General features: G+C 42.3%; 2 protein-coding genes across 9 annotated transcripts in view; one reads left to right on the top strand and one right to left on the bottom strand.

The window, feature by feature from the left end:
• Heatr5b (HEAT repeat containing 5B) overlaps window positions 1–3788 on the bottom strand; it is a 70319-nt gene extending 66531 nt beyond the window's left edge. Inside the window, exons 1-2 of one of the 3 annotated variants that reach the window (XM_048353121.1) lie at window positions 3694–3788; window positions 2651–2798 (exon numbers count right to left, since the gene is read on the bottom strand). In XM_048353121.1, coding sequence (XP_048209078.1) covers window positions 2651–2776 — 126 coding nt within the window. In that variant the 5' untranslated portion in view covers window positions 2777–2798; window positions 3694–3788. The other 2 variants (XM_048353123.1, XM_048353122.1) reach the window with 2 other exon arrangements.
• A 54-nt stretch (window positions 3789–3842) lies between these two features.
• On the top strand, window positions 3843–17383 carry Gpatch11 (G-patch domain containing 11). 6 transcript variants are annotated; one of them, XM_048353128.1, is made up of 11 exons: window positions 3843–3991; window positions 5369–5483; window positions 7666–7750; window positions 8090–8160; window positions 9271–9497; window positions 9777–9818; window positions 9966–10086; window positions 10207–10297; window positions 11662–11775; window positions 14744–14825; window positions 17187–17383. In XM_048353128.1, the coding sequence occupies exons 4-11, from the start codon at window positions 8102–8104 to the stop codon at window positions 17243–17245; spliced, it is 795 nt and encodes a 264-aa protein (XP_048209085.1). In that variant the 5' UTR covers window positions 3843–3991; window positions 5369–5483; window positions 7666–7750; window positions 8090–8101; the 3' UTR covers window positions 17246–17383. The 6 variants fall into 6 exon arrangements, with proteins under 6 accessions (XP_048209085.1, XP_048209084.1, XP_048209083.1 ...); XM_048353127.1 differs by lacking the exon at window positions 7666–7750 and having other exon boundaries at window positions 5369–5476; window positions 8086–8160; XM_048353126.1 differs by lacking the exon at window positions 7666–7750 and having other exon boundaries at window positions 8089–8160.
• Window positions 17384–21168: the final 3785 nt, after the last annotated feature.

Genomic DNA, 21168 nt, shown 5'->3' with positions numbered 1-21168 from the left:
AGAATCTCTGAAGAGATCTAGGCAATGGAATCTACCAGATCTACCATAATCAATACCTAAAATTCACTCATTCAAGAAATACTTGAAGCACATATATAAATATCACATGAAATATTTTGTACAATTAATTTATGGTAATTTTCAAAAGACACTATGCTCTCATTGTTTGCCATGCACTATTCTAGGCACTGAGTGTAACAGTGGACAAAATAGAATTTCTAGTCATCAGAATATTTACATTCTGAAGAGGAGGGAAGACTTAGCAAACAAATGAAGAATCTAAGTGCTTACTATTTTATACAGATGGCTTAGAAAAGACTTCCCTGTATAGTGAAGGAATGAGTTTTTCTCTAGAGGAAAAACATGCCTGACAGAGGGAACAAGAAGTGCAAAAGTTCTGAGGTAAGGGCATCCTTAACATATTTGAGAAGAACAAGAAGGCCAGTTTAGCAGGAGTCAAGTGAGAGAAGGTAGCAGGAAAAAAAAGTCAGAAGGAACCAGAGCACAGTGTCATACACCAAAGAACTTCATATTTTATCCTGAGTTAGAGATTTAATGAGAAGGGCCATCATGTTTTAAGAGGCTCACTTGGACAGCTGAGAGTACACCATACAGTTTGTGGATGGAATAAGATCAACAATTAGGTAATCCGGATGAGAAAAACAGATGTAAACTGTTATAGTATTACCCACTATATGTGTGTATACATACATATATATACATATATGTGTGTGTATGAGATCTGAGAATTATGATTCTAAGCCAGACCTAGGCAGGGAAGTCTTCCTAACACTCTTATCTCCAATTAACCATTCAAAGACTAGCTAATCCTGGCTACTCAGGAGGCTGAGATCTGAGCATTGTGGTTCAAAGACAGCCTGGACAGGAAAGACTGCGAGACGCTTATCTCCAATTACCCACCAGAAAACTGGAAGTGGCACTGTGGCTCAAGTGCTACAGTGCTAGCCCTGAGCACAAAGAGGCTCAAAGACAGTGCCCAGGCCCTGAATTCAAGCCCCACAACCTACCAAAAAAAAAGAAACAAAGAAAAGAAACTGCTAATGGGAACCACTTTATTAAAGTGTGTAATGACAATAACCATATTTTTATTTGGGAGGTACACAAATATAAATATTACTATGCCTCATAGTTTAGATGCATTTTAAAAATGTGTTTCTTGATTTTGCAAGATTAAAAATTCATTGTGTTAGACAGGATCAGATACATCAAAAAAAGGCACAGAGGGGCTGGGAATATGGCCTAGTGGCAAGAGTGCTTGCCTAGTATACATGAAGCCCTGGGTCTGATTCCCCAGCACCACATATATAGAAAACGGCCAGAGATGGCGCTGTGGCTCAAGTGGCAGAGTGCTAGCGTTGAGCAAAAACAAGCCAGGGACAGTGCTCAAGCCCTGAGTCCAAGGCCCAGGACTGGCCAACAACAACAACAACAAAAAGGCACTGATCAAATAAGACAGAATGTTAACCATTATTTTGGGCAATGTGAGATCAGTGGTGGCAGGACAAAAGCTATTTCACTGGAAGGAAGACAGGAAATGCCCACTAACAAAAGGCTTGAAAGGAAATACAAATTTCTAGTTAAAAGATTTCAGGTGAATGTAAGTATCAATTGCCTCTCTAGAACCTCCACTAAAGTCATAAGGCCTATACAACTAACCACACATTCTTCAAACACTAGTTTCTCTGGTCAATAATCGGCAGAGAGAAGCATTAAGGTACTAAAGGTCAGTCAGGAACAGGAACAGAGTGCAGTGGAGCTGAATCTGAAAAAAGAAAAAAAAAAAACAGGGTGAACACTGTCCAGAAGACTTTTCATGTTGCACTCTTAAATTTGAATAACTATTACTACCCATTTGAAGAAAATACCTAATTTTAAGAAAAACAATATGCAGAAAACAAACTTGGGTGCTGGGAATGTGGCTTAGTGATAAAGTGCTTGCCTAGCAAGCATGAAGCCCTGGGCTCGATTCCTCAGCACCACACACACAGGAAAAGCTGGAAGTGGGTGCTTGGCTCAAGTGGTAGAGTGCTAGTCTCGAACAAAAAGAATCCAGGGACAGTGCTCAGGCCCTAAGTTCAAGCCCCAGGACTGGAAAAAAGAAAAGAAAAGAAAAGAGGGAGAGAGGGAGGGAGGGAGGGAGGGAGGGAGGGAGGGAGGGAGGGAGGAAGGAAGGAAGGAAGGAAGGGAAGAGAAAACAAACTTGGATCAAAGAGATTACATAGGAAGAGGAAAGAAGGAAGGAATTAAGGAAGGTAGGTAGGTAGGTAGGTAGGTAGGTAAAATCTATTAACTCTTCAGGGAGAAAAAAAGTGAAGGCACTGGGATTCATAAACAGCCTGAAGATCACTTGCAGTTGCTGATGATGACTTTTAAATGACACCAGTCACATCAGGGTATGTTTCCAGTCACACTGAGCTGCCTAGCTAGTGAAATGAAGTGGCAATGCACAGGATTTAAAGGAGGTTTGGGTTTTGCCACAACAGAAAAGAAAAACAAAACATTGACTAGAAATTCCTGTTTGTAAAATATTATTAAGTTCTCTAAATGACTCATACTTTTCCAAAACATAACTTTTTCTTTAATCTTTGTCAATCCATTGGTTGGGGGGGGGGGGGCGGTAATACTATACCTTGTTGGCAGCAACCAAGACTTTATCAAGAAATCGCAACCATTCGAAGATAAAAACTGGTCTTTTTGCTTCGGTGATTTGTGCCAAAGCTTCTTCATTCAGCAACAGACTGTGAGCTAGCTCCATTACTTAAGTGTTTAATTCACACCTTAAATTAAGAGATTGAAAAAATACGTGTAAAGATTTTTGTCAGTGTTCAAAGTCAAGTTCAATGACTGAAACCACGAAGAAAGGAAAAGTCTTGACTTCTCATTTCATTTGGGGGGCGGGGGAGGGGTGGGCATAGGGAAGCAAGTTCTTTTGAGTCACAACCTGAGAGCCAATGGGGGGGGGGGGGAGGAAGTACTAACATGAACAAGTAAACCAGTGTTGCTGGAGAAGAATCAACCATAAAGTGAAAAGAACATTAAAATAGGGCAAAAAACTTGTAAAGGCATTATTCCCGAAGAAATGACCACCCTCCCCGCCCCCCCAAAAAACAAAACCAAAGTAAGCCTTTATCTCATTCTATGAGAATACTGAAGCGCCACGATTCAAGCATCTCGCGACCTCACAACCCCGTCATCTTTTTATCCTTGACCCCCAGGCTGCAAACACCGCACCATTATCCCTCCTCACCGCCCCAGCACCTGACCCACCGCAAAGACCCCCCCCCCCCCCAAACTGCATGCTCCCTGGGCCTCCTGCGGGGTTGGGGCGGGCCCGGCGGAGTCTCCGGGCCACAGCGTCCCAGGCCACCCTGGCGAAACCCAAATGCAGGGGTGACGAGACGGGCGCGGGGGTCCCCGGGAACCCCAGGTCAGGCCGGGCCTGGGTGGGAGATGCAAGATGCCGCGGCAGGCCACCGCAACCTGCTCAACCCCACGTCAACCCCACGACGCGCAGTCCCGCGGTCTGTCAACCCCGGGTCCCCGCCTTGACGTTAAGAAAAAAAATGTTCATTATGAACCCGAACTTCTCCCCCCGCCCCCCAACACATCCAGGGGATGTGTCTGTGTCGGTGTCGACGTGCATGCTCTCCGTGGCGCCGGGAACCGTCTCACCTGCGGGTCGGGCAGGAGCCGATCAGCTGAGCTGCAGGGGAGACAACAGATGCCAGGGGACCCGGATGCCCCGCCTCCCGGGCTCCGGCTTGCAGGAAACGAGGGCAGGGCGCATGCGCCGAACGCGTCCTGCGCAATCGCACTCGCTAGTCTTCGCAGTCCCGGCCAACGCGAAGTTTCCTTTTTTGTGCCAGGTCCGGGAAACAGGTGAGCAGAAGCTCCCTGGAGCCTGCGCTGAGTGGTGAGCGCATGCGCGGAGCGCTCTCCGGAGCCGAGCGGGAGCGCGCCCAGCCGCCAGGTAGGTTCTGCGGACGCCAGAGCAATGAGGGAAGGGGATGTACGTTGGCTGCCAGTCCCTCTCCCACCACCAGCCGCGTTCCCATCCCAGTGCTGGCGTCTGCCGGACACTCGCAGCCAGGAGGAAGGCGGGAGAGCCGGGACTCGTGGCCCCCGAGGGACCACGAGTGGGGTGAGTCGCTGCGCAGCTCTCCCGGGGCTGTGAGGTCCGCCTCCCCCCACCCCCCGCCCTCCCTTCAGCTGTACCGACGGGGAACCTTGCTCCCACTGAGAAACGCGGGCGCCCCGTGAAGCACTCAAGCCTGAGAGAATGTGGAAGTGATTCTTTAACGTACCGCCATTGGCCTTGAGCAAATCTTGTACCCTCTGCCTTCAAATATATCTGAATCCCACCCCTTCCACGAGGGGTTTATCACCTACTCACCTCGTTTATACTTGTGGGAACCATGTGAAAGGTGTAGGGAACCCCCATTTTTGAGTCCCTAGAAAACAGCAGGCTTAGACAAGGCAGTGGGCCGGGGAAGGGCAAAACTTAAACCCAATAACGAGCCAAAAGCAGCTTGACCTAGAGCTGCTTCACCTTTGCAAAAGAAAGGAAGACCAGCATAAAATTCCCGAGAGAGAGAAATTTAAGGAGTTAAGTGGGTATGGGGTACATACTAGTCACACGAGTATTTTGCTTGCTTAAATTATTTACTGCTTTGTTTACCGGAGTTTACCAGAATTGTAATTGCTATATGTAGTCACTGACTGCCAATTCTGCTTCTATATGGCTGCTTGCTTGGTTAAACAACCTGCCTGACCTCCTGCGGATGGTACATGACCATCTGTGACCACCTGTGGGTGGTTCATGTGATTTTTGCCTTTAAACGCCCAGCCCTTCTGAAGTCTGTTCCTCAATGGTGGGGAACAGACACTGCAGCTAAATAGACTCCTAGCCCAATTGAGTGCTGGTGGCTTTATTGTTGTGGGTTTGAGTTCCACCTGGGTGGCCAGGATACTACATGCTTATATGTTTGAGGGGAGTGGCTGTAGCATGTATCATCCCTGAAAGGGAGCTTTGAAAAGAACCTGTAAACGTCGTGTGCTGGCACCCATGCCTGTAAACCCAGCGTTGGAACGGCTGAGGCCGAAAGTCCAGCCTAACCTCCATAGCGAGGATCTATGTGTATATTAAGCCTGTATACTTATATGCAATGATGTATAAGTAAGTCAGATAACCCCCATTCGTGCCTGTTTGGAATTTTAGAGCTAAATGAAACCCTTCAAAATAATCTAATTCTGATCTGGGGTGTAGCCCAGTGATAATTTGCCTAGCATGTGTGATATTCAGTGCAATCTCCAGTAGAGCAAAAATAATAATTAATTCTGCTTCCAGTTGCAAGACCACTGAGACCCAAATTATTTGTGGCTGCAAGCAAGTCCATTAGCCGTATTGAGACTTGATTTCTTGAGCCAGAAAATGAGACTATTCTTGCCTAATTGAATAGTGGGTAAGTAGTAGGCATTATATGTAAAAGTACTATTATTACAATTAAAGAAACTGAAGTTTAAGCAAAGTAGGTGAATGTCTATAACTGCTGTACATATTTTAACCTATACTTTAAAAAACAAAACTGAACTGTAATGTTTAAGAATGCATATGTGGAAAATGGAAAAAATTCTAGAGTTAGAAAATAATTGGCATAAAAATTTCAAAGTGACTCTTAAAATTAAGGATATATTTGGCTTTATATTCCCTTTTGCAATATAACAGATTATCTCAATTTAGCAGCTTAAAATTTTAGTCATTTATTGTCTCCATTTCTGTGTGTCAAGAATTTAGTAGCAAACTGAGCATAGTGGCTCATTTCTGTAATCGCAGCTACAGGAGAAGCAGAGATAGGAATCTGAGGTTAGCCAAGACAAAAGTTAGAGATCTTATCTCTCAAAAAATAAGCTGGATATACTAATCACTTGTGTAATCTCTGCTACTCTGGAGGCATAGGTAGAAGGATTACCATCCAAATGCTGGCCATAGAGAAAAAGCCCAAGACCCCATCTGAGAAGTAAATAAACTAAAAGGACTGGATACTTAGTGAGTGCAAATGTGAGGTCCTGAATTCAAACCATAGTATGGGGAAAAGGGGACAAAAGAGGAGTTTGTGAGCAACTTAGCTCTACATGGATGTCCTTTTTTTTTTTTTTTGCCAGTTGTGGAGCTTGAACTCAGGTCCTGAACACTGTCCCTGGCTTCTTTTTGCTCAAGGCTAGCACTCGGCTAAGTAATTCTTTAGCTCTAATGGGTTCAAAAAATTGTCTTTGACTATGTAACCTATTAGTTTTTTTGTTTTGTTTTGTTTTTTTTGGCCAGTCCTGGGCCTTGGACTCAGGGCCTGAGCACTGTCCCTGGCTTCTTCCCGCTCAAGGCTAGCACTCTGCCACTTGAGCCACAGCGCCGCTTCTGGCCGTTTTCTGTATATGTGGTGCTGGGGAATCGAACCTAGGGCCTCGTGTATCCGAGGCAGGCACTCTTGCCACTAGGCTATATCCCCAGCCCCTATTTAACCTATTAGTTTTTAATCCTAGGCCACTTGATTCCTATGTTAATATCTTTACAAAATTATAAATATCTCATAAGTACAAAAACCCCACAAAAATTAGATGTATTGTTGAGCTGCTTCTAATGATTCTTGCCTTTTAGGAAAAAAGCTGTGACTTGAATGGATTTGATAATTAATTTAAAGGAAGTTAGTTGTCATATAATGAGGACACTCAAGAAGTTCTATGCCGAAGTCCATAAGGGAGGAATTGAGACCTTTTGCCAACAGCCAACACAAATTAGTGTGCCCCCTTAGAAATGGAGTCTCAAGTCCCAGTGAAGCCTGCAGGTGAATCAGACTGGCTAGCACCTTCATTAACATTTCTTAAGAACATCCATGTAGGGGCTGGGAATATGGCCTAGTGGTAGAGTGCTTGCCTCGTATACATGAAGCGCTGGGTTTGATTCCTCAGCACCACATATATGGAAAAAGCCAGAAGTAGTGCTGTGGCTCAAGTGGTAGAGTACTAGCCTTGAGCAAAAAGAAGCCAGGGACAGTGCTCAGGCCTGAGTTCAAGCCCCAGGACTGGCAAAAAACAAAAGAAAATAAAAATTGAACAAGGAAGCCTGTCAAACAGTCTTGGGAAGGGGGCAAGGAGGGAAGGCAGAGTGACAGAAGAGTGAGGATGACGTGAACATACTGTTAACGTGTAGAAGTGTACACTAATGATGACTGTATACATACTGTACGCTAGTAAAAAAATTTTTTTAAAGAATTACTTAGAACTTACCATGGTGGTAGATAGGGATGATGTAAAGGACTTGGGAAGATAAATAGTGAAAACCCATACAGTAATACTTTTTCCATCCAAGGTAAATAATTGTCCAGACTCTTGGTTGCAGTTGAGGGAGCCTCTTTGCAAGCAAGTTTAAGTAATGTAGAAATTTATTAGGCCATTTAGGGGGGAGGGATGCTAGTCATAGCATCCAAAAAACATGGCCTTGGGAATTAAGATAAGCCTCTTTGCTTCAAGGCCTGTCTTTGTTTATGTTCTTTATCTGACTCCATACTGAAGACAGGTTCTCTTCATATGACAGTCCCAACTTTACAAAGTATTGCTTTACTAATATGACTGGATCTCTACTGCCTACAGGGTCAAGTCTACTGAAGGGTTTGCAACAGAAGTAATCTGATCTGATTTGAATCTAAAGGAGCTAAAACTAAAAGAATACTGGAGATGGTTTGGGAAGAAGAGATGCAAAGGCAACAGGGCAATCAGAAAGCTGTTGTAATACTTCAAATGAGAATAAGTAGTCTGAACTGAAGTTTTGGTCATAACTAAAGGGAGAAATGCCACAGATTTATAAAGGATCTAGGGTGCAGGGTAGAGGGATGACATTAGTGGAGAAATACATGGAATGTAGGAGGTTTGGACTATTGAGTTTGAGAGCTTCACAAATAAAGACACCCAGGGACACTTGAATATGTAGTAGAGCTCTAGAGAAAGGTCATGATGAGAGATACTGAGAAAAATAAAACAAAAACATTCTATTACTTTATCCCATTTGATTTGTAGGTTGAATTGCCATATGAAGTTGAACATGGCAGAAGAAGAGGACTATATGTCTGATTCCTTCATTAATGTCCAGTAAGTAAATTGTACACTTAATGTAATGATATATATAAAAGACATATAGACTGTGAAACGGGGACATTGGTTTTCAAGTGTGTCATCAGAAAGTCTTAACTGCTTTATGGCTACACTTCTTATGTATCCTCCAAAGATACTAAGAACATTTTTCTCCCATTTAGTGCTAATAATTTACTCTCATTCTTTAAAAAAAAAATTTTTTTTATGCCAGTCCTGAGCTTGAAATCAGGACTTGGGCATTGTCACTGAACATTGTTACTCAAAGCCAGCACTCTACTACTTGAGCCACAGCTCCACTTACTGCTTGCTTTTGGTGGCTATTTGGAGGTAAGAGTCTCCCAGACTTTCCTGCCCTGGCTGGCTTCAAACTATGATCTTCAGACCACAGCCTCCTAAGTAGCTGGAGTTGTGTGTGTGGCTACTGGCATCCAGCTTCATTTACTTTTCTTGATCTAATGTGCCCTCTTCCAAGGAAATAAATGTGTGTGTGTGTGTGTGTGTGTGTGTGTGTGTGTGTGTGTATGCCTTTACCAAGGCTTTAACTCAAGGCCTTGAACTCACACTTGGCTTTCTTGCTGATGGCTGGCACTATACTACTTGAGCCATGCTTCCAGTCAAGAATTTTACTGCTTAGGGATAGAAACTCAAAGGATTTTTATCTGTTTATCTATCTGTCTATCTGTCTTTCTATCTCTATTTGCTCTGGCTGGCTTTGAACCATGATCCTCTAGGTCTTGGCCTCCTGAAAGTAGCTCAGATTATAGGCATAAGCCACTGATTCCTGCCTAATATATTGTTTCCTTTATTTCATCTTATTATCTCTTTTGGCTTCTATTCAGTTTTGCTCCTTTTTATTGCTCACTTCCTAGGATAATCAGTCTAAACTTGATTACATCTGTATACAATCTATATACAGCCTTCATCATTTCTATGAAAACAGCCATTCCTGGGGATCTCTGCTTCTACCTAATAGCACTGACAACAAAGATGAACATAAAGGCAGTACTGGAAAACTGAAATATTAACTAGTGTCAACTGTGTAAATGCTAACGTTTTGAAACACTTCACATACTCATCTAAAATAACAATTTCCTTAATTTTTTTCAGGGAAGACATCAGACCAGGATTGCCTATGCTGAGGCAAATACGAGAAGCTCGCCGAAAAGAAGAAAAGCAACAGGAAGCCAATTTGAAAAATAGACAGAAGAGTTTAAAAGAAGAAGAGCAAGAAAGACGTGACCTTGGGTTGAAGAATGCACTAGGCTGTGAAAACAAAGGGTTTGCTTTGCTCCAGAAGATGGGGTATAAAAGTGGTCAGGCTCTTGGTAAAAGTGGTAAGTCACATTCAGAAATAGATATTCCTAAGTATCACATTTAGATAGATGAGTACAAAACCTAGAAAACCTTAAACATCTTGGGCCTGTTATAGCAATAGTAGCATTTCTTAAACTAGTCTAAGGCCACCAGTCAGCTTTACTGAAGACTAGGTATCTGAAGGCAAGCAAAGTGGCATATTATTTATAGAGTGTTGATTTTCAGTTTTGAAAATCATTGAAACTAAGAGGAGATGTGAATCTTGTCTAATTATATTGGCCTATGTTGTTCTTTTTTAGGAGATGGTATTGTTGAACCAATTCCTCTCCATGTCAAAACAGGTATGTAACTCCAGCCTTCAGCAGAAAAAGCCAACCAAGAGCACAAGGCCATGAATTCAAGCCCTAGGACTAACACCAAAAAATTAAAATTCATATTTCAAAAAAAAAATCAGGAGGTTCCTTATCAGAGTTTTTGTCTCCAATCAGGGAAAAGTGGCATTGGTCATGAGACATTATTAAAACGGAGAGCAGAGGAAAAGTTAGAACACTACAGAAGAAAGATTCACATAAAAAACGAAGCTGAAGAAAAAGCTGAAGAACAATTTCGGTAAAACTACATTTGAACTGGCTTAGTTTCAAATATACTTTATCATCATGGTATGTTTCTAGTACTTTGGTAAATAAAAAAAGTTAAAGGTTACATGGACTTTATAATTTTTTATTTTAGAATGCGACTTAAAAATAAGCAGGAGAAGATGAAGCTAGAAGGAGATCTTAAAAGAAGCCAGCTTGCCTGTCAACAGTTGGATAGCCAGAAGGTAAGCTGTCCTTAGCTTTCAGTTTTGTAGTATTTTGATAGCACAGTATGATATGCCAAATACTCTTACTTAAGAAAAGAACTCCAAGCCAAAGCTGACAGCTCACACTAGAATTTGAGCTACTCGGGAAGCTGATATCTGATGATTATAATTCAAAGAAAACCTTGGCCAACAAGTCCAAGAGAATCTTATCTCCAGTTAACTAGCAAAAAGCCAGAACTGGAGTTGTAGCTCAAGTAGCAGCTTACCAGTTGTGAGCCAAATGAGAGTTGGAAGTCTTCAGTTCAATCCCCAGTTGACATAAAGAAACTACTCCAAGCCTGATTAATCTAGCCTTGAAAACTTTTGTCTAAGTACACTACTAATGATACACTAATGACCCTGCTCACTGCAGAAACCTGAGCTAACCAATAAGAGTTAAATAAGTTGTTCTTTGTTAATATGAATTTTAATTACTCAGTACTAGAATCCGTGGAAATTCTGTTCTCATTCATATTCAGTTGGAATAATCTATTTTAAGCCCATATTATGACTCTAAGCTGAAATCTGTACTAAAATCTGTTTCAGATTTGAATGATCTGAAAGAAAAAATTCTTTGCTTTTATCTTAGTGGTTCAGGTTTGACCAAATAAATGACTCCAGTTAGTCTCAAAAATATTGGTAAAATTTCGGAGCTGGGGATATAGCCTAGTGGCAAGAGTGCCTGCCTCGGATACACGAGGCCCTAGGTTCGATTCCCCAGCACCACATATACAGAAAACGGCCAGAAGCGGCGCTGTGGATCAAGTGGCAGAGTGCTAGCCTTGAGCGGGAAGAAGCCAGGGACAGTGCTCAGGCCCTGAGTCCAAGGCCCAGGACTGGCAAAAAAAAAAAAAAAATATTGGTAAAATTTCCATAAATAGGTTGCTAGAAGGAGCTGGGGATATGGCCTAGTGGCAAGAGTGCTTGCCTGCCTCGTATACATGAGGCCCTGCAGAGTGCTAGCCTTGAGCAAAAAGAAGCCAGGGACAGTGCTCAGGCCCTGAGTCCAAGCCCCAGGACTGGCCAAAAAAAAAAAAAAAAAAAAAAAATAGCTTGCTAGAAGCAATATCTGGTCTTGCTGTGTTTTTAAATGTATTTCCTGACACTTGGGACACTTAGGCTTATGTGCATTATTTTATACACATGGCTTAAGTTTTCTGCTAGACTGTCAGCATCAACTAGGAAACAAAATTCTAATTGGATTACTGTTTGTGGTGCAGTGTTTTTCTCTTAAATATTAGCACGCAGTCAATATTAGAAGATTGATTTATGTTTGTATCAAAGTCCTTGTAATAGTCTTATTACGTATGTTATGTTTCATGAGAATAATTGTACATCTTCAGAATATTGAGGTTCCCAGGGAGGCATGGTACTGGTTGAGGCCTGAAGAGGAGACTGAGGAAGAGGAAGAGGAAGAAGAACAGGATGAAGATGAATATACGAGTAAAGATTTAAGTGTATGTGTTGACACCATTGTCATTCCTTCATAGCACAGTGTCTTAACGCTTTGAGCTGGGTAATTGTTGTGGGCAGCTGTCCTATGTATTGTAGATTTGTACTACATCCCTGGCCACTACCTCTAGATGACCCTGGGGCATCAAAAATGCCTCAGGCATTAATGACTATCTCTAGAGGAAAATTAACTCTGGCTGAGAACTGCTTTACTGTGGAGTATCGAGGTCAGATCTGGCCAGCACCATCGTTGGCCACATGGCCATGTGCCCACCCCTGTCTCTAGAAATTCAGGAACACCTGTTACCTGGAGATGGGACTTCCTTTCATCTAGGAATTCAGGCATACCCATCGAGACAAGATGCCAGTTAATACAAGTCTTCACGTGGCCAATGATGGCACTGGCTAGATCTGACCTCCATATTACATTCCCCCCCCTTCTGTTTTGTACATAAAATCAAATCATTGATTTGAGAGCTGAATCTTTGCCTGGGTTCTTCCCTCCTGTAATATAAGGAATCTCCAGCAGTTGAAGTTGGCTCCCTATGACTGGTACCTAAAGTCAGGGCACTTTGAACTTTCTTTTCCAGATCGGCATGTTATGGTTTACAAATCTGTGTAACACAGTAAGAATATCCCCCAACCAAAGTCTTAGTTCCAGCAGATCCAAAGCAGTTTCCCACCAGGAACCAGCTGCATGTGATGGATTCAAGCAGAATCCAGTCCATGTGCTGTCACCTGGGTGGCAGGATGTAGTCTCCCCTAGATGACTGTCAGGCCATCCTTGATCTTACCCCAAATGGAATCTCCAGGTTGGAAGGAATGCACAGAAGCAGCAGCAGCAATAAGCAGTGTCTCCCAGTGGCTCCAGTAGAATGTCACACCTCCTATTGGGTTACCTGTAACTTTCTGCACAGACTGGTTAAAGAAACTTGACCTAAGGCCTGACTTTAGTGAAATCTCCTAATGTTTTCCTGGTTGCCTTTTAAGTACACTGGCTTTTGCAGGCTAGCACCCCACTGTTTTTTAAGGACATCTTTAGGCAGTGGACCTTGGGTAATTTTACCAGGGCAACAACTTTTAGTAACCAGATTTTTTAAAATAAGGCTAGGATTTTCTAGGACATAGAAGACTTAGGCCTGTAACCATCTCTCACAAGTACAGTACGGGTCTCTACACTTGTACATTTATTACCACTGTTTCTGTGCCTCTAATTTATCCTGCCTCATCTTTTTAAAATGACTCTGATCCCTTGATCTTAAAGGAAGTTGATGGGCGAAGATCCATCTTCTGTAACGTCTTCAGACTGACTCAGGGGCACTGACTCTACCTAGCCAGGAACCTGTAACCTTAGCCTACTTTACCAAGGGATTGCCAGGATTAGGTGTCCATTAGGAGCTTTACTTCAAACTGGAAATTACATACAACATTTAACTTTTAACAACTGCACAGACATTTTCTAGGGCTACAGCAGTAAAGCCTTTTTAGCACTTGGTTTGCAAAAGCATTTTCCTGACTGCCTGGGGAACTTGATCTCTGGTGGTCCTGACTATACCTGTCACCTGTGCAGGCCTTAGACAGGTCTCAATAGGGACATGATATCAGGTCCACAAACTTTCTTTCCTAAACAAATTAATTTATGTGGCTGGAGTCAGCCCTAAATTACCTAAGTCTACCTTCACTTTGCACAGTTCAGAGTGGAGTTAGCCCATACTCAGGATAGAAGTCTTGAGTTTCCATTAAGCCAGGACTGATTGACCTTTTCAGGAAACTCTCAATGTTCTGAGAGTACATTGGGAGAGGGCATTCCAATTTCCCAATCCTTGTGAGGTCTCACAGCTTGGACTTTTGGGCTCTCATACAGGGGGGTGGGATTTTTAAAGTATCCACCCCATTTGCCAGTCTTAGCTTTACTAACTACTATCACAAATGACTGGCAAGTTCCTGCCCACTTACAAAGTAGACAGATAGGGGCATTAGAAAGGCATGCTTACATGCTATTTTCCTATGACCTCCCGGCTCTGATTAACTTTGAAGGACCAAGCACAAGTGAATCTGTGATCTGACATCACCTCTGCCATCCAAGCAGTGGCTTACTGCCTCTGGATGCTCCATCACTTTTGTCCCAGGAGTGACTTTTCCATGCTGGGCTAAATGCACCCTTGGTATTTCTCTTGGTTGGTTTCTGGACTTGAACTCAGGGCCTGAGTGCTGTCCCTCAGCTCTCCAGCTCAAAGCTAGCATTCTGCCACTTTGAGCTTCAGCATCTCTGCTTCTCAGCACTCTGCTGCCAGATTAGAAGTGACAGTCTTACAGGGACCTTTTTCTGCCCGGGCTAGCTTTTAACTGAAATTTTCAGATCCTGAGTCTGTACATAAGGTCACTTTACTCCAGTTAAAAGCAGTTCCAATCTGGGCCTTGGTCCCCAGGGGACATTAACCCCTTACCCCAGGTAGAGCATTCTACTTCGGGGCTGGTCAAGGACATCACCCTGGGACTATAACCCATTTTCTGTTTTCTGTTTCCATGTTAAGCCCTATATAACTCTACCCCAAAATCTAGTTAGCACAACCTTCAATCCTGTGGGAAGGTTTGTACCCCTCGCTGTTCCTCAATAAACAGTCCTCACCTGCTGATCATTGAATCTTGCCTATTCCTATTCCTTTTCCATTCTCCATTCTCCCAACAATGGCAAATAAATATATTCTTGGCAGAAGGAAGCAGGGCTCATCTTTATCCCACCTGGTGGGGGAGGGGAGCAACAGGTAGACTCATTGAAAGTAGGAGGAGTCCTTAGGATGCTGGTTATTGCACAGCTAGCCAAAATCTGCCTTCTGAATGTTAACTCCTGCCTTTGATAGTTGAAAATGCTACAGAAGATTTACAGCTTCAGCTAACTTAGATCTAAGGGCCAAAATAATAATAATGTCATGTTCCATGTAAAGTACTAATGTGTATACCTCCTGTGTCTAGGTTCTGGAGAAATTAGAAATATTGACTAGTTACTTAAGAGAAGAACATCTATATTGCATTTGGTGTGGAACGACCTATAAAGGTAGGAAGCTGGTAATTATATATATATATATATATATATATATATATATATTTTTTTTTTTTTTTTTTTTGCCAGTCCTGGGCCTTGGACTCGGGGCCTGAGCACTGTCCCTGGCTTCCTTTTTCTCAAGGCTAGCACTCTGCCACTTGAGCCACAGCGCCACATCTGGCCATTTTCTATATATGTGGTGCTGGAGAGGGAATCAAACCCAGGGCTTCATGTATAGGAGGCAAGCACTCTTGCCACTAGGCCATATTCCCAGCCTGTAATATTTTTTAATAGTAAATATGGGTGCTTTTTTACTTTCATTGAAAGGTGTATTTCCCATAGACAGTCAGAAAACTTCTTAATCCATTCAAATAATAGTGTGAGCCCAATGTCTTAAAGAAATAATAATGACTACTGAGATAACTGAAGACTTACTAGAATTCCTTTTAGCTTTTCAGTAACAGAATAGATAATAGAGAATCTTTCAGTATTTTGTTTAAAAAATAATAATACCTAGGGTTTAGAATGTGGCTCAGTGGTAGAATACTTGCCTAGCATGCATGAAAACCTGGGTTCCATTCCTCAGGCGTAGGTCCTGAGTTAAAGCACTGGGACTGCCAAAAAATAAGAATGAAAAAGGGGCTGGGGATATAGCCTAGTGGCAAGAGTGCCTGCCTCGGATACACGAGGCCCTAGGTTCGATTCCCCAGCACCACATATACAGAAAACGGCCAGAAGCGGCGCTGTGGCTCAAGTGGCAGAGTGCTAGCCTTGAGTGGGAAGAAGCCAGGGACAGTGCTCAGGCCCTGAGTCCAAGGCCCAGGACTGGCCAAAAAAAAAAAAATAATAATAAGAATGAAAAAGAATTCCTAATTAGAATGTCTTGAGGCTAGTGAATGTTTTCATATTTTATGTATTTTCTGGCTATAGATTGAAAGGTTTTATGTTAAATTTTTAGAACTGGCTTTTGTAGGGCTGGGGATTTGGCCTAGTGGCAAGAGTGCTTGCCTCCTATATCCTATACGTGAAGCCCTGGGTTCAATTCCCCAGCACCACATATACAGAAAATGGCCAGAAGTGGCGCTGTGGCCCAAGTGGTAGAGTGCTAGCCTTGAACAAAAACAAGCCAGGGACAGTGCTCAGGCCCTGAGTCCAAGCCCCAGGACTGGCAAAAAAAAAAAAACTGGCTTTTGTAAGCCAGGCATGGTTGCTCATATGTATAATTCTAGCTATTTGAGGAGGCTGCAATTAAGAGAATCATGATTTCAGGTTAGTCCAGGCAAAATTTTGAACCAATACATTTCTGAACCAATAAAAAACTAGGTATATACCTACCATCCAAGCTATTATCCTGTGAGTAGAATAATCACTATCTGAGGCCAGCCAAGAAATAAATATAAGATCCTATTAAAGTGAAAAGGGTTAGAGGTCTGATCACCTGCCTAGCAAGTGCAAATAGGCTGAGGACCCTGAGTTCAAGTCCCAGTACCACAAAAAAAAATTCAAAAACCTGGTTTTTAACGTAAAGAGGATTATCCCTGAACAATAGAAATCAGATATGTTAAAATCCACTTAATTGTTTTTCTCATTGTGAAGAAAGAATTGGTTTAAAACTTGCCAAATGGTGGCCAGGCATAGTGGCTCATACCTATAATTTTAGCTACTTGGGAGGCAAAGATCAGGATCACATTTTGAGGCCAGCCCAGGCAAATATTTAGCAAGACCATGTCTCAAACAAACTGGGCTTGGTGTTTCATGTCTATAGGTAGGAGAAACAAAGTTTGAGGCCAGCATAGGCAGAAACATCAGAGCTTACCTATAAAACAAAGCAAGAAGGGTTTGACATATGGCTCACGTCATGGCCCAACATTCAAAATTCCAATTCTACCAAAAAAAGAAGAAACAAACTTGTCTTATGAAGCCAAAATGCCTCCCTTGCTAATACATGTGAGAAAACTGCCTTTGGTAACTAGTATTTAAGAACTTAATGCTTGGGACTGGGGATATAGCCTAGTGGCAAGAGTGCCTGCCTCGGATACACGAGGCCCTAGGTTCGATTCCCCAGCACCACATATACAGAAAACGGCCAGAAGCGGCGCTGTGGCTCAAGAGGCAGAGTGCTAGCCTTGAGCAGGAAGAAGCCAGGGACAGTGCTCAGGCCCTGAGTCCAAGGCCCAGGACTGGCCAAAAAAAAAAAAAAAGAACTTAATGCTTGAGAAGGAAGAATTTTGGTTATGGTATTGATTTTTTAATCTTTTCCTGGTTTGTTTAGTGGAGTAAATGGGAAACAAAAAAACAATTGTTATACTGAAGTTTCTTTCTGAAAGTTTACTGTACAAATTGTATGTTTTAATTTCCATCTCATAATTACAGATAAAAAGGACCTCTCTACAAATTGCCCAGGACCAACTTCTGCTGATCATGACGACTAAGATTGTTCCCAATGAAGTAGAAGTTGCTAGTGAGAAAGGACAGAGAGCCTTCTTGTAATCCTTGCACTTCTGTACTTATGTTAAATGTTCAGTGGCTTGAAAAAAGTAATAAAATATTATTTCAGAACACAGGTCTCATGGACTTGGACAGTTACAGTTTATTGTGTTATTCCTAGTAAAATGATGTGATGATACGTTTTATGACTGTGTGTGTGTGTGTGTGTGTCCATTGCAAGTAATCTGTTGTTAAGTTTTAGCTAAAGAATGGCTTTCCTTTCTTCTGTCACTGGCTATTAGAAATAACTCACCACCTTAAACTTCATGAGTCACAAGTACCCCGAACCTGGAAACCCCTCAGTATTCATGGCAGGTGGTCATTCAACCTCTAACTTTATTTTCCCAGAGAGTCCTAGAGTGTTCCCTGCTCTAAAACAATCCATGGCAAGGTAGGTTCCAAATTCTTTTCCAAGTTTTCTTTCTTAAACTAAAATCTGCCTGCCTCCCTATAAATTAACTGAGTACAAATAAGGACATGATGAATGCAAGTTCTGCCCAAGATCTATCATAAAAATACCATTAACATTTCTGTTTGCATGGGTGTTTCCTTTACTGATTGTGATTCAACTAATGTGAGGTTGTAGGATATATAGATTCTTTTGTTTGTTTTTTTGCCAGTCCTGGGCTTGGACTGATGGCTTGAGCACTATCTCTGGCTTCTTTTTGCTTAAGGCTAGCACTCTGCCACTTGAGCCACAGCGCCACTTCTGGCCATTTTCTGTATATGTTGTGCTGGGGAATCGAACCCAGGGCTTCATGTATAGGAGGCAAGCACTCTTGCCACTAGGCCATGTTCCCAGCCCCGTACAGATTCATTTTAAAGCTGCCAGAATGAGTCTTATGATGAAGTAGTGCTAGTTGGGCCCTAATGTCTCATACCTATAATTCTAGCTGCTCAGGAGGCTGTGATTTGAGAATCATGGTTCAAAGCCAATCCTGGCAGGAAAGACTGTGAAACTCATCTCCAGATAACTACCAGAAAACCAGAAGTGGTACTGTGACCTAATGTGGTAGAGCACTAGCCTTGAGCAAAAGAACTCAAGACAGCACCCAGTCCCAGAGCTCAACCAAAAAAATATTAGTACTATAGACATAGAGTACCAGTCTGCTTTGGGCAGAGTTGTGATTGCAGTGCTGTGATTTTTTTCCAGCCCATCCCTCAGCAGTCACTTTAGCAAAGTGGTAACTATTCTGGTAACTATGGTTACAGTAATGACAACTAGAAATTTTATCAGGACACTTACGGGTAGCAGTGGCAATAGACAAGTGAGGGCTTGAAAATGATACTGGCAAGAGAAAATTGGATCTAGATCTTCAGTCTTCAAAACACAAAATTGGCCAACATCTCACTTTTATGTCACAATCAGCAAGAAATCCGTTTCTCTTATTAGAAACAGCATACCCAAGAAAATAGCAAAAGCAAACCTACACTTGCATAGGTTGAGGTCACTAGGACATCTAGTGTTAATCTCTGACCTAGTATGACCTAATTTGCTTGTTCTCAAATTTAACTTAGGATGCTCATAAATAATGCATTCAGTGGGCACCAGTGGCTCACACCTGGAATCCTAGCTACTCTGGAAGCTGAGATCTGAGGATCACAGTTTGAAGCCAGCCCAGGCTGGAGCCCATGAGACTTGTGGCCAATTAGCTGCCAAAAATGCTGGAAGTGGAGCTGTGGCTCACCTGGTGGAGTGCTAGCCTTGAGCAAAGAAGTGTGTAGGCCCTAAATTCAAACCCCAGGACTGGCACAAAAACAAAAAGTCCTGTAACACTAGCTTAAATCCAGAGTATTGAGGTTCAAAACCAGCCTGGGTAAAAAAAAAAAAGTATGAGAATTCATCTCCAGCAAAAAGCCAGGCTACAGGTATGGCTCAAATGGTAGCATACCAGCCATGAGCAAGTAACTAAGAGTGCATACACTGAGTTCAAGCCACAGTACTAGCACAAAGTACAAACAAGTCCTATCCCAGAGATTCTGATGTAATTTCACCACTGTACTTTGAGTGTCGTTACCCTTGATTGTAAAAGGTAGCACAAGTTAAGTATATGTGTTGTATCCCAGTCATCAAAGTGGGATTCTAACCCATGGTGGGACTCACCCACAGCCAGACCAGCAGTGGGACTCTTACTATGAAAATTTCATCCAGAATTCAAAGGAGATTCCAAGACACTCAGTTAATCAGGCTAGGGTTTAATTAACCACACAACCACACTGTATCTGCACTCTGCCATTCGGTGAGTGGAAGTGCAGCACCAAGCTTCAGCAGGTCTGAGTTTTTAAAGGCAAACATCACATGTACCATAGGTAAATGGTCAAGTTAGGCAAAGCCAGAAAGTAGGACGACCTACAGAAGCAGAATTGCAGTTAGTGATTACAATTCCAGTAAACAAAGTAATACAATTCTTGTTTTGGGTGACTGGTATTTACCTATTTAACTTCTTTTTTTTTCAAATTTTTATTATCAAACATGTACAGAGAGGTTACAGTTTCATACGTTAGGCATTGGATACATTTCTTGTACCTATTTAACTTTTTTTTTTTTTCGCCAGTCGTGGGCCTTGGACTCAGGGCCTGAGCACTGTCCCTGGCTTCTTCCCGCTCAAGGCTAGCACTCTGCCACTTGAGCCACAGCGCCACTTCTGGCCGTTTTCTGTATATGTGGTGCTGGGGAATCGAACCTAGGGCCTCGTGTATCCGAGGCAGGCACTCTTGCCACTAGGCTATATCCCCAGCCCTTAACTTCTTAATTAACCTTAAATCTCTCTCTTTCTGGAACGTCCCATAAACTAAGGCATGCAAACTGAATGCTCTTCCTCATCCCTTTCTTTTACCAACGCCAGCAGCTCTAGGTCAAGCTGCTTTTGGCTCCTGTTATTCAGCTTCAGTTTGCCCTTCCCCAGGCCCACTACTTTGTGTAAGCCTGTTGTTTCTGGGGACTCAAAAAAGGGGGGCAAACCTACATCTTTCATTGATGTATGTAGTTGATTTCTGGACCTTCACTGTTAATCCAGAATGATGTTTCTGTGATTGCATATATACACACATACATATATGCAAACACAAATAATTACATGATAGAATGCTGTTAGTTAATATTTACATTTTTTTTAAATAATAAAAAGTGGCCGGGTGCTGGTGGCTCACACCTGTAGTCCTAGGTACTCAGGAGACTGAGATCTGATGACTGCAGTTTGAAGCCAACTCAGGTAAAGAAAGTCCATGAGACTCTATCTTCAATAAACTACTCAGAAAAGGCTGGAAGTGGCTTTGTGGTTCAAGCCTTAGCCTTGAGCAAGAGGCTCAGAGATAGTACCCAGGCTCTGAGTTCAAGCCCCAAGACCAGAAAAAAAAAAAGTAAAAATGTATTAATAGTTGATACAATAGCTAAAATGCCCAGTGGCCTTTAGTCAGAATCTTCTGACTATGGACGTGAACAATTAATGCTAAGAATGAGAGAATAACCTTAATGGAACCCATGACTGCACCACAGTTGTGGTCTACGTGTATGGGTCTAGACTTGTTTTCCATGCAAGGATAAAAAACAAAGGCTTTCAATATGAGTAAAAACTTAGTCTTCATTTATGTATGCATTTTAGGACTCCATAACTACCCAATAATGAAAACTGAAGGAGGAAAACAATGTCAATTTGCTTTAAAACATTTATATGAAATCTGAAACTTAAAAAACAATGTTTTATTGGGTGCTGGTAGCTCATGCCTGGAATCCTAGCTACTCAGAAGGCTGAGATCTGAGGATCAAGGTTCAAAGCCAACCTAGGCAGGAAAGTCTGTGAGAATCTTATCTTCAGTTAGCCACCAGAAAGCTCCTGAAGTGGTAGAGCACTTGTCTTAAGCAAAAACA

Source organism: Perognathus longimembris, chromosome 8, assembly GCF_023159225.1.
Source record: "Perognathus longimembris pacificus isolate PPM17 chromosome 8, ASM2315922v1, whole genome shotgun sequence".
NCBI lineage: Eukaryota > Metazoa > Chordata > Mammalia > Rodentia > Heteromyidae > Perognathus > Perognathus longimembris.
The sequence above is the reverse complement of the archived record's forward strand: the minus strand, read 5'-3'. Positions and strand labels throughout refer to the sequence as shown.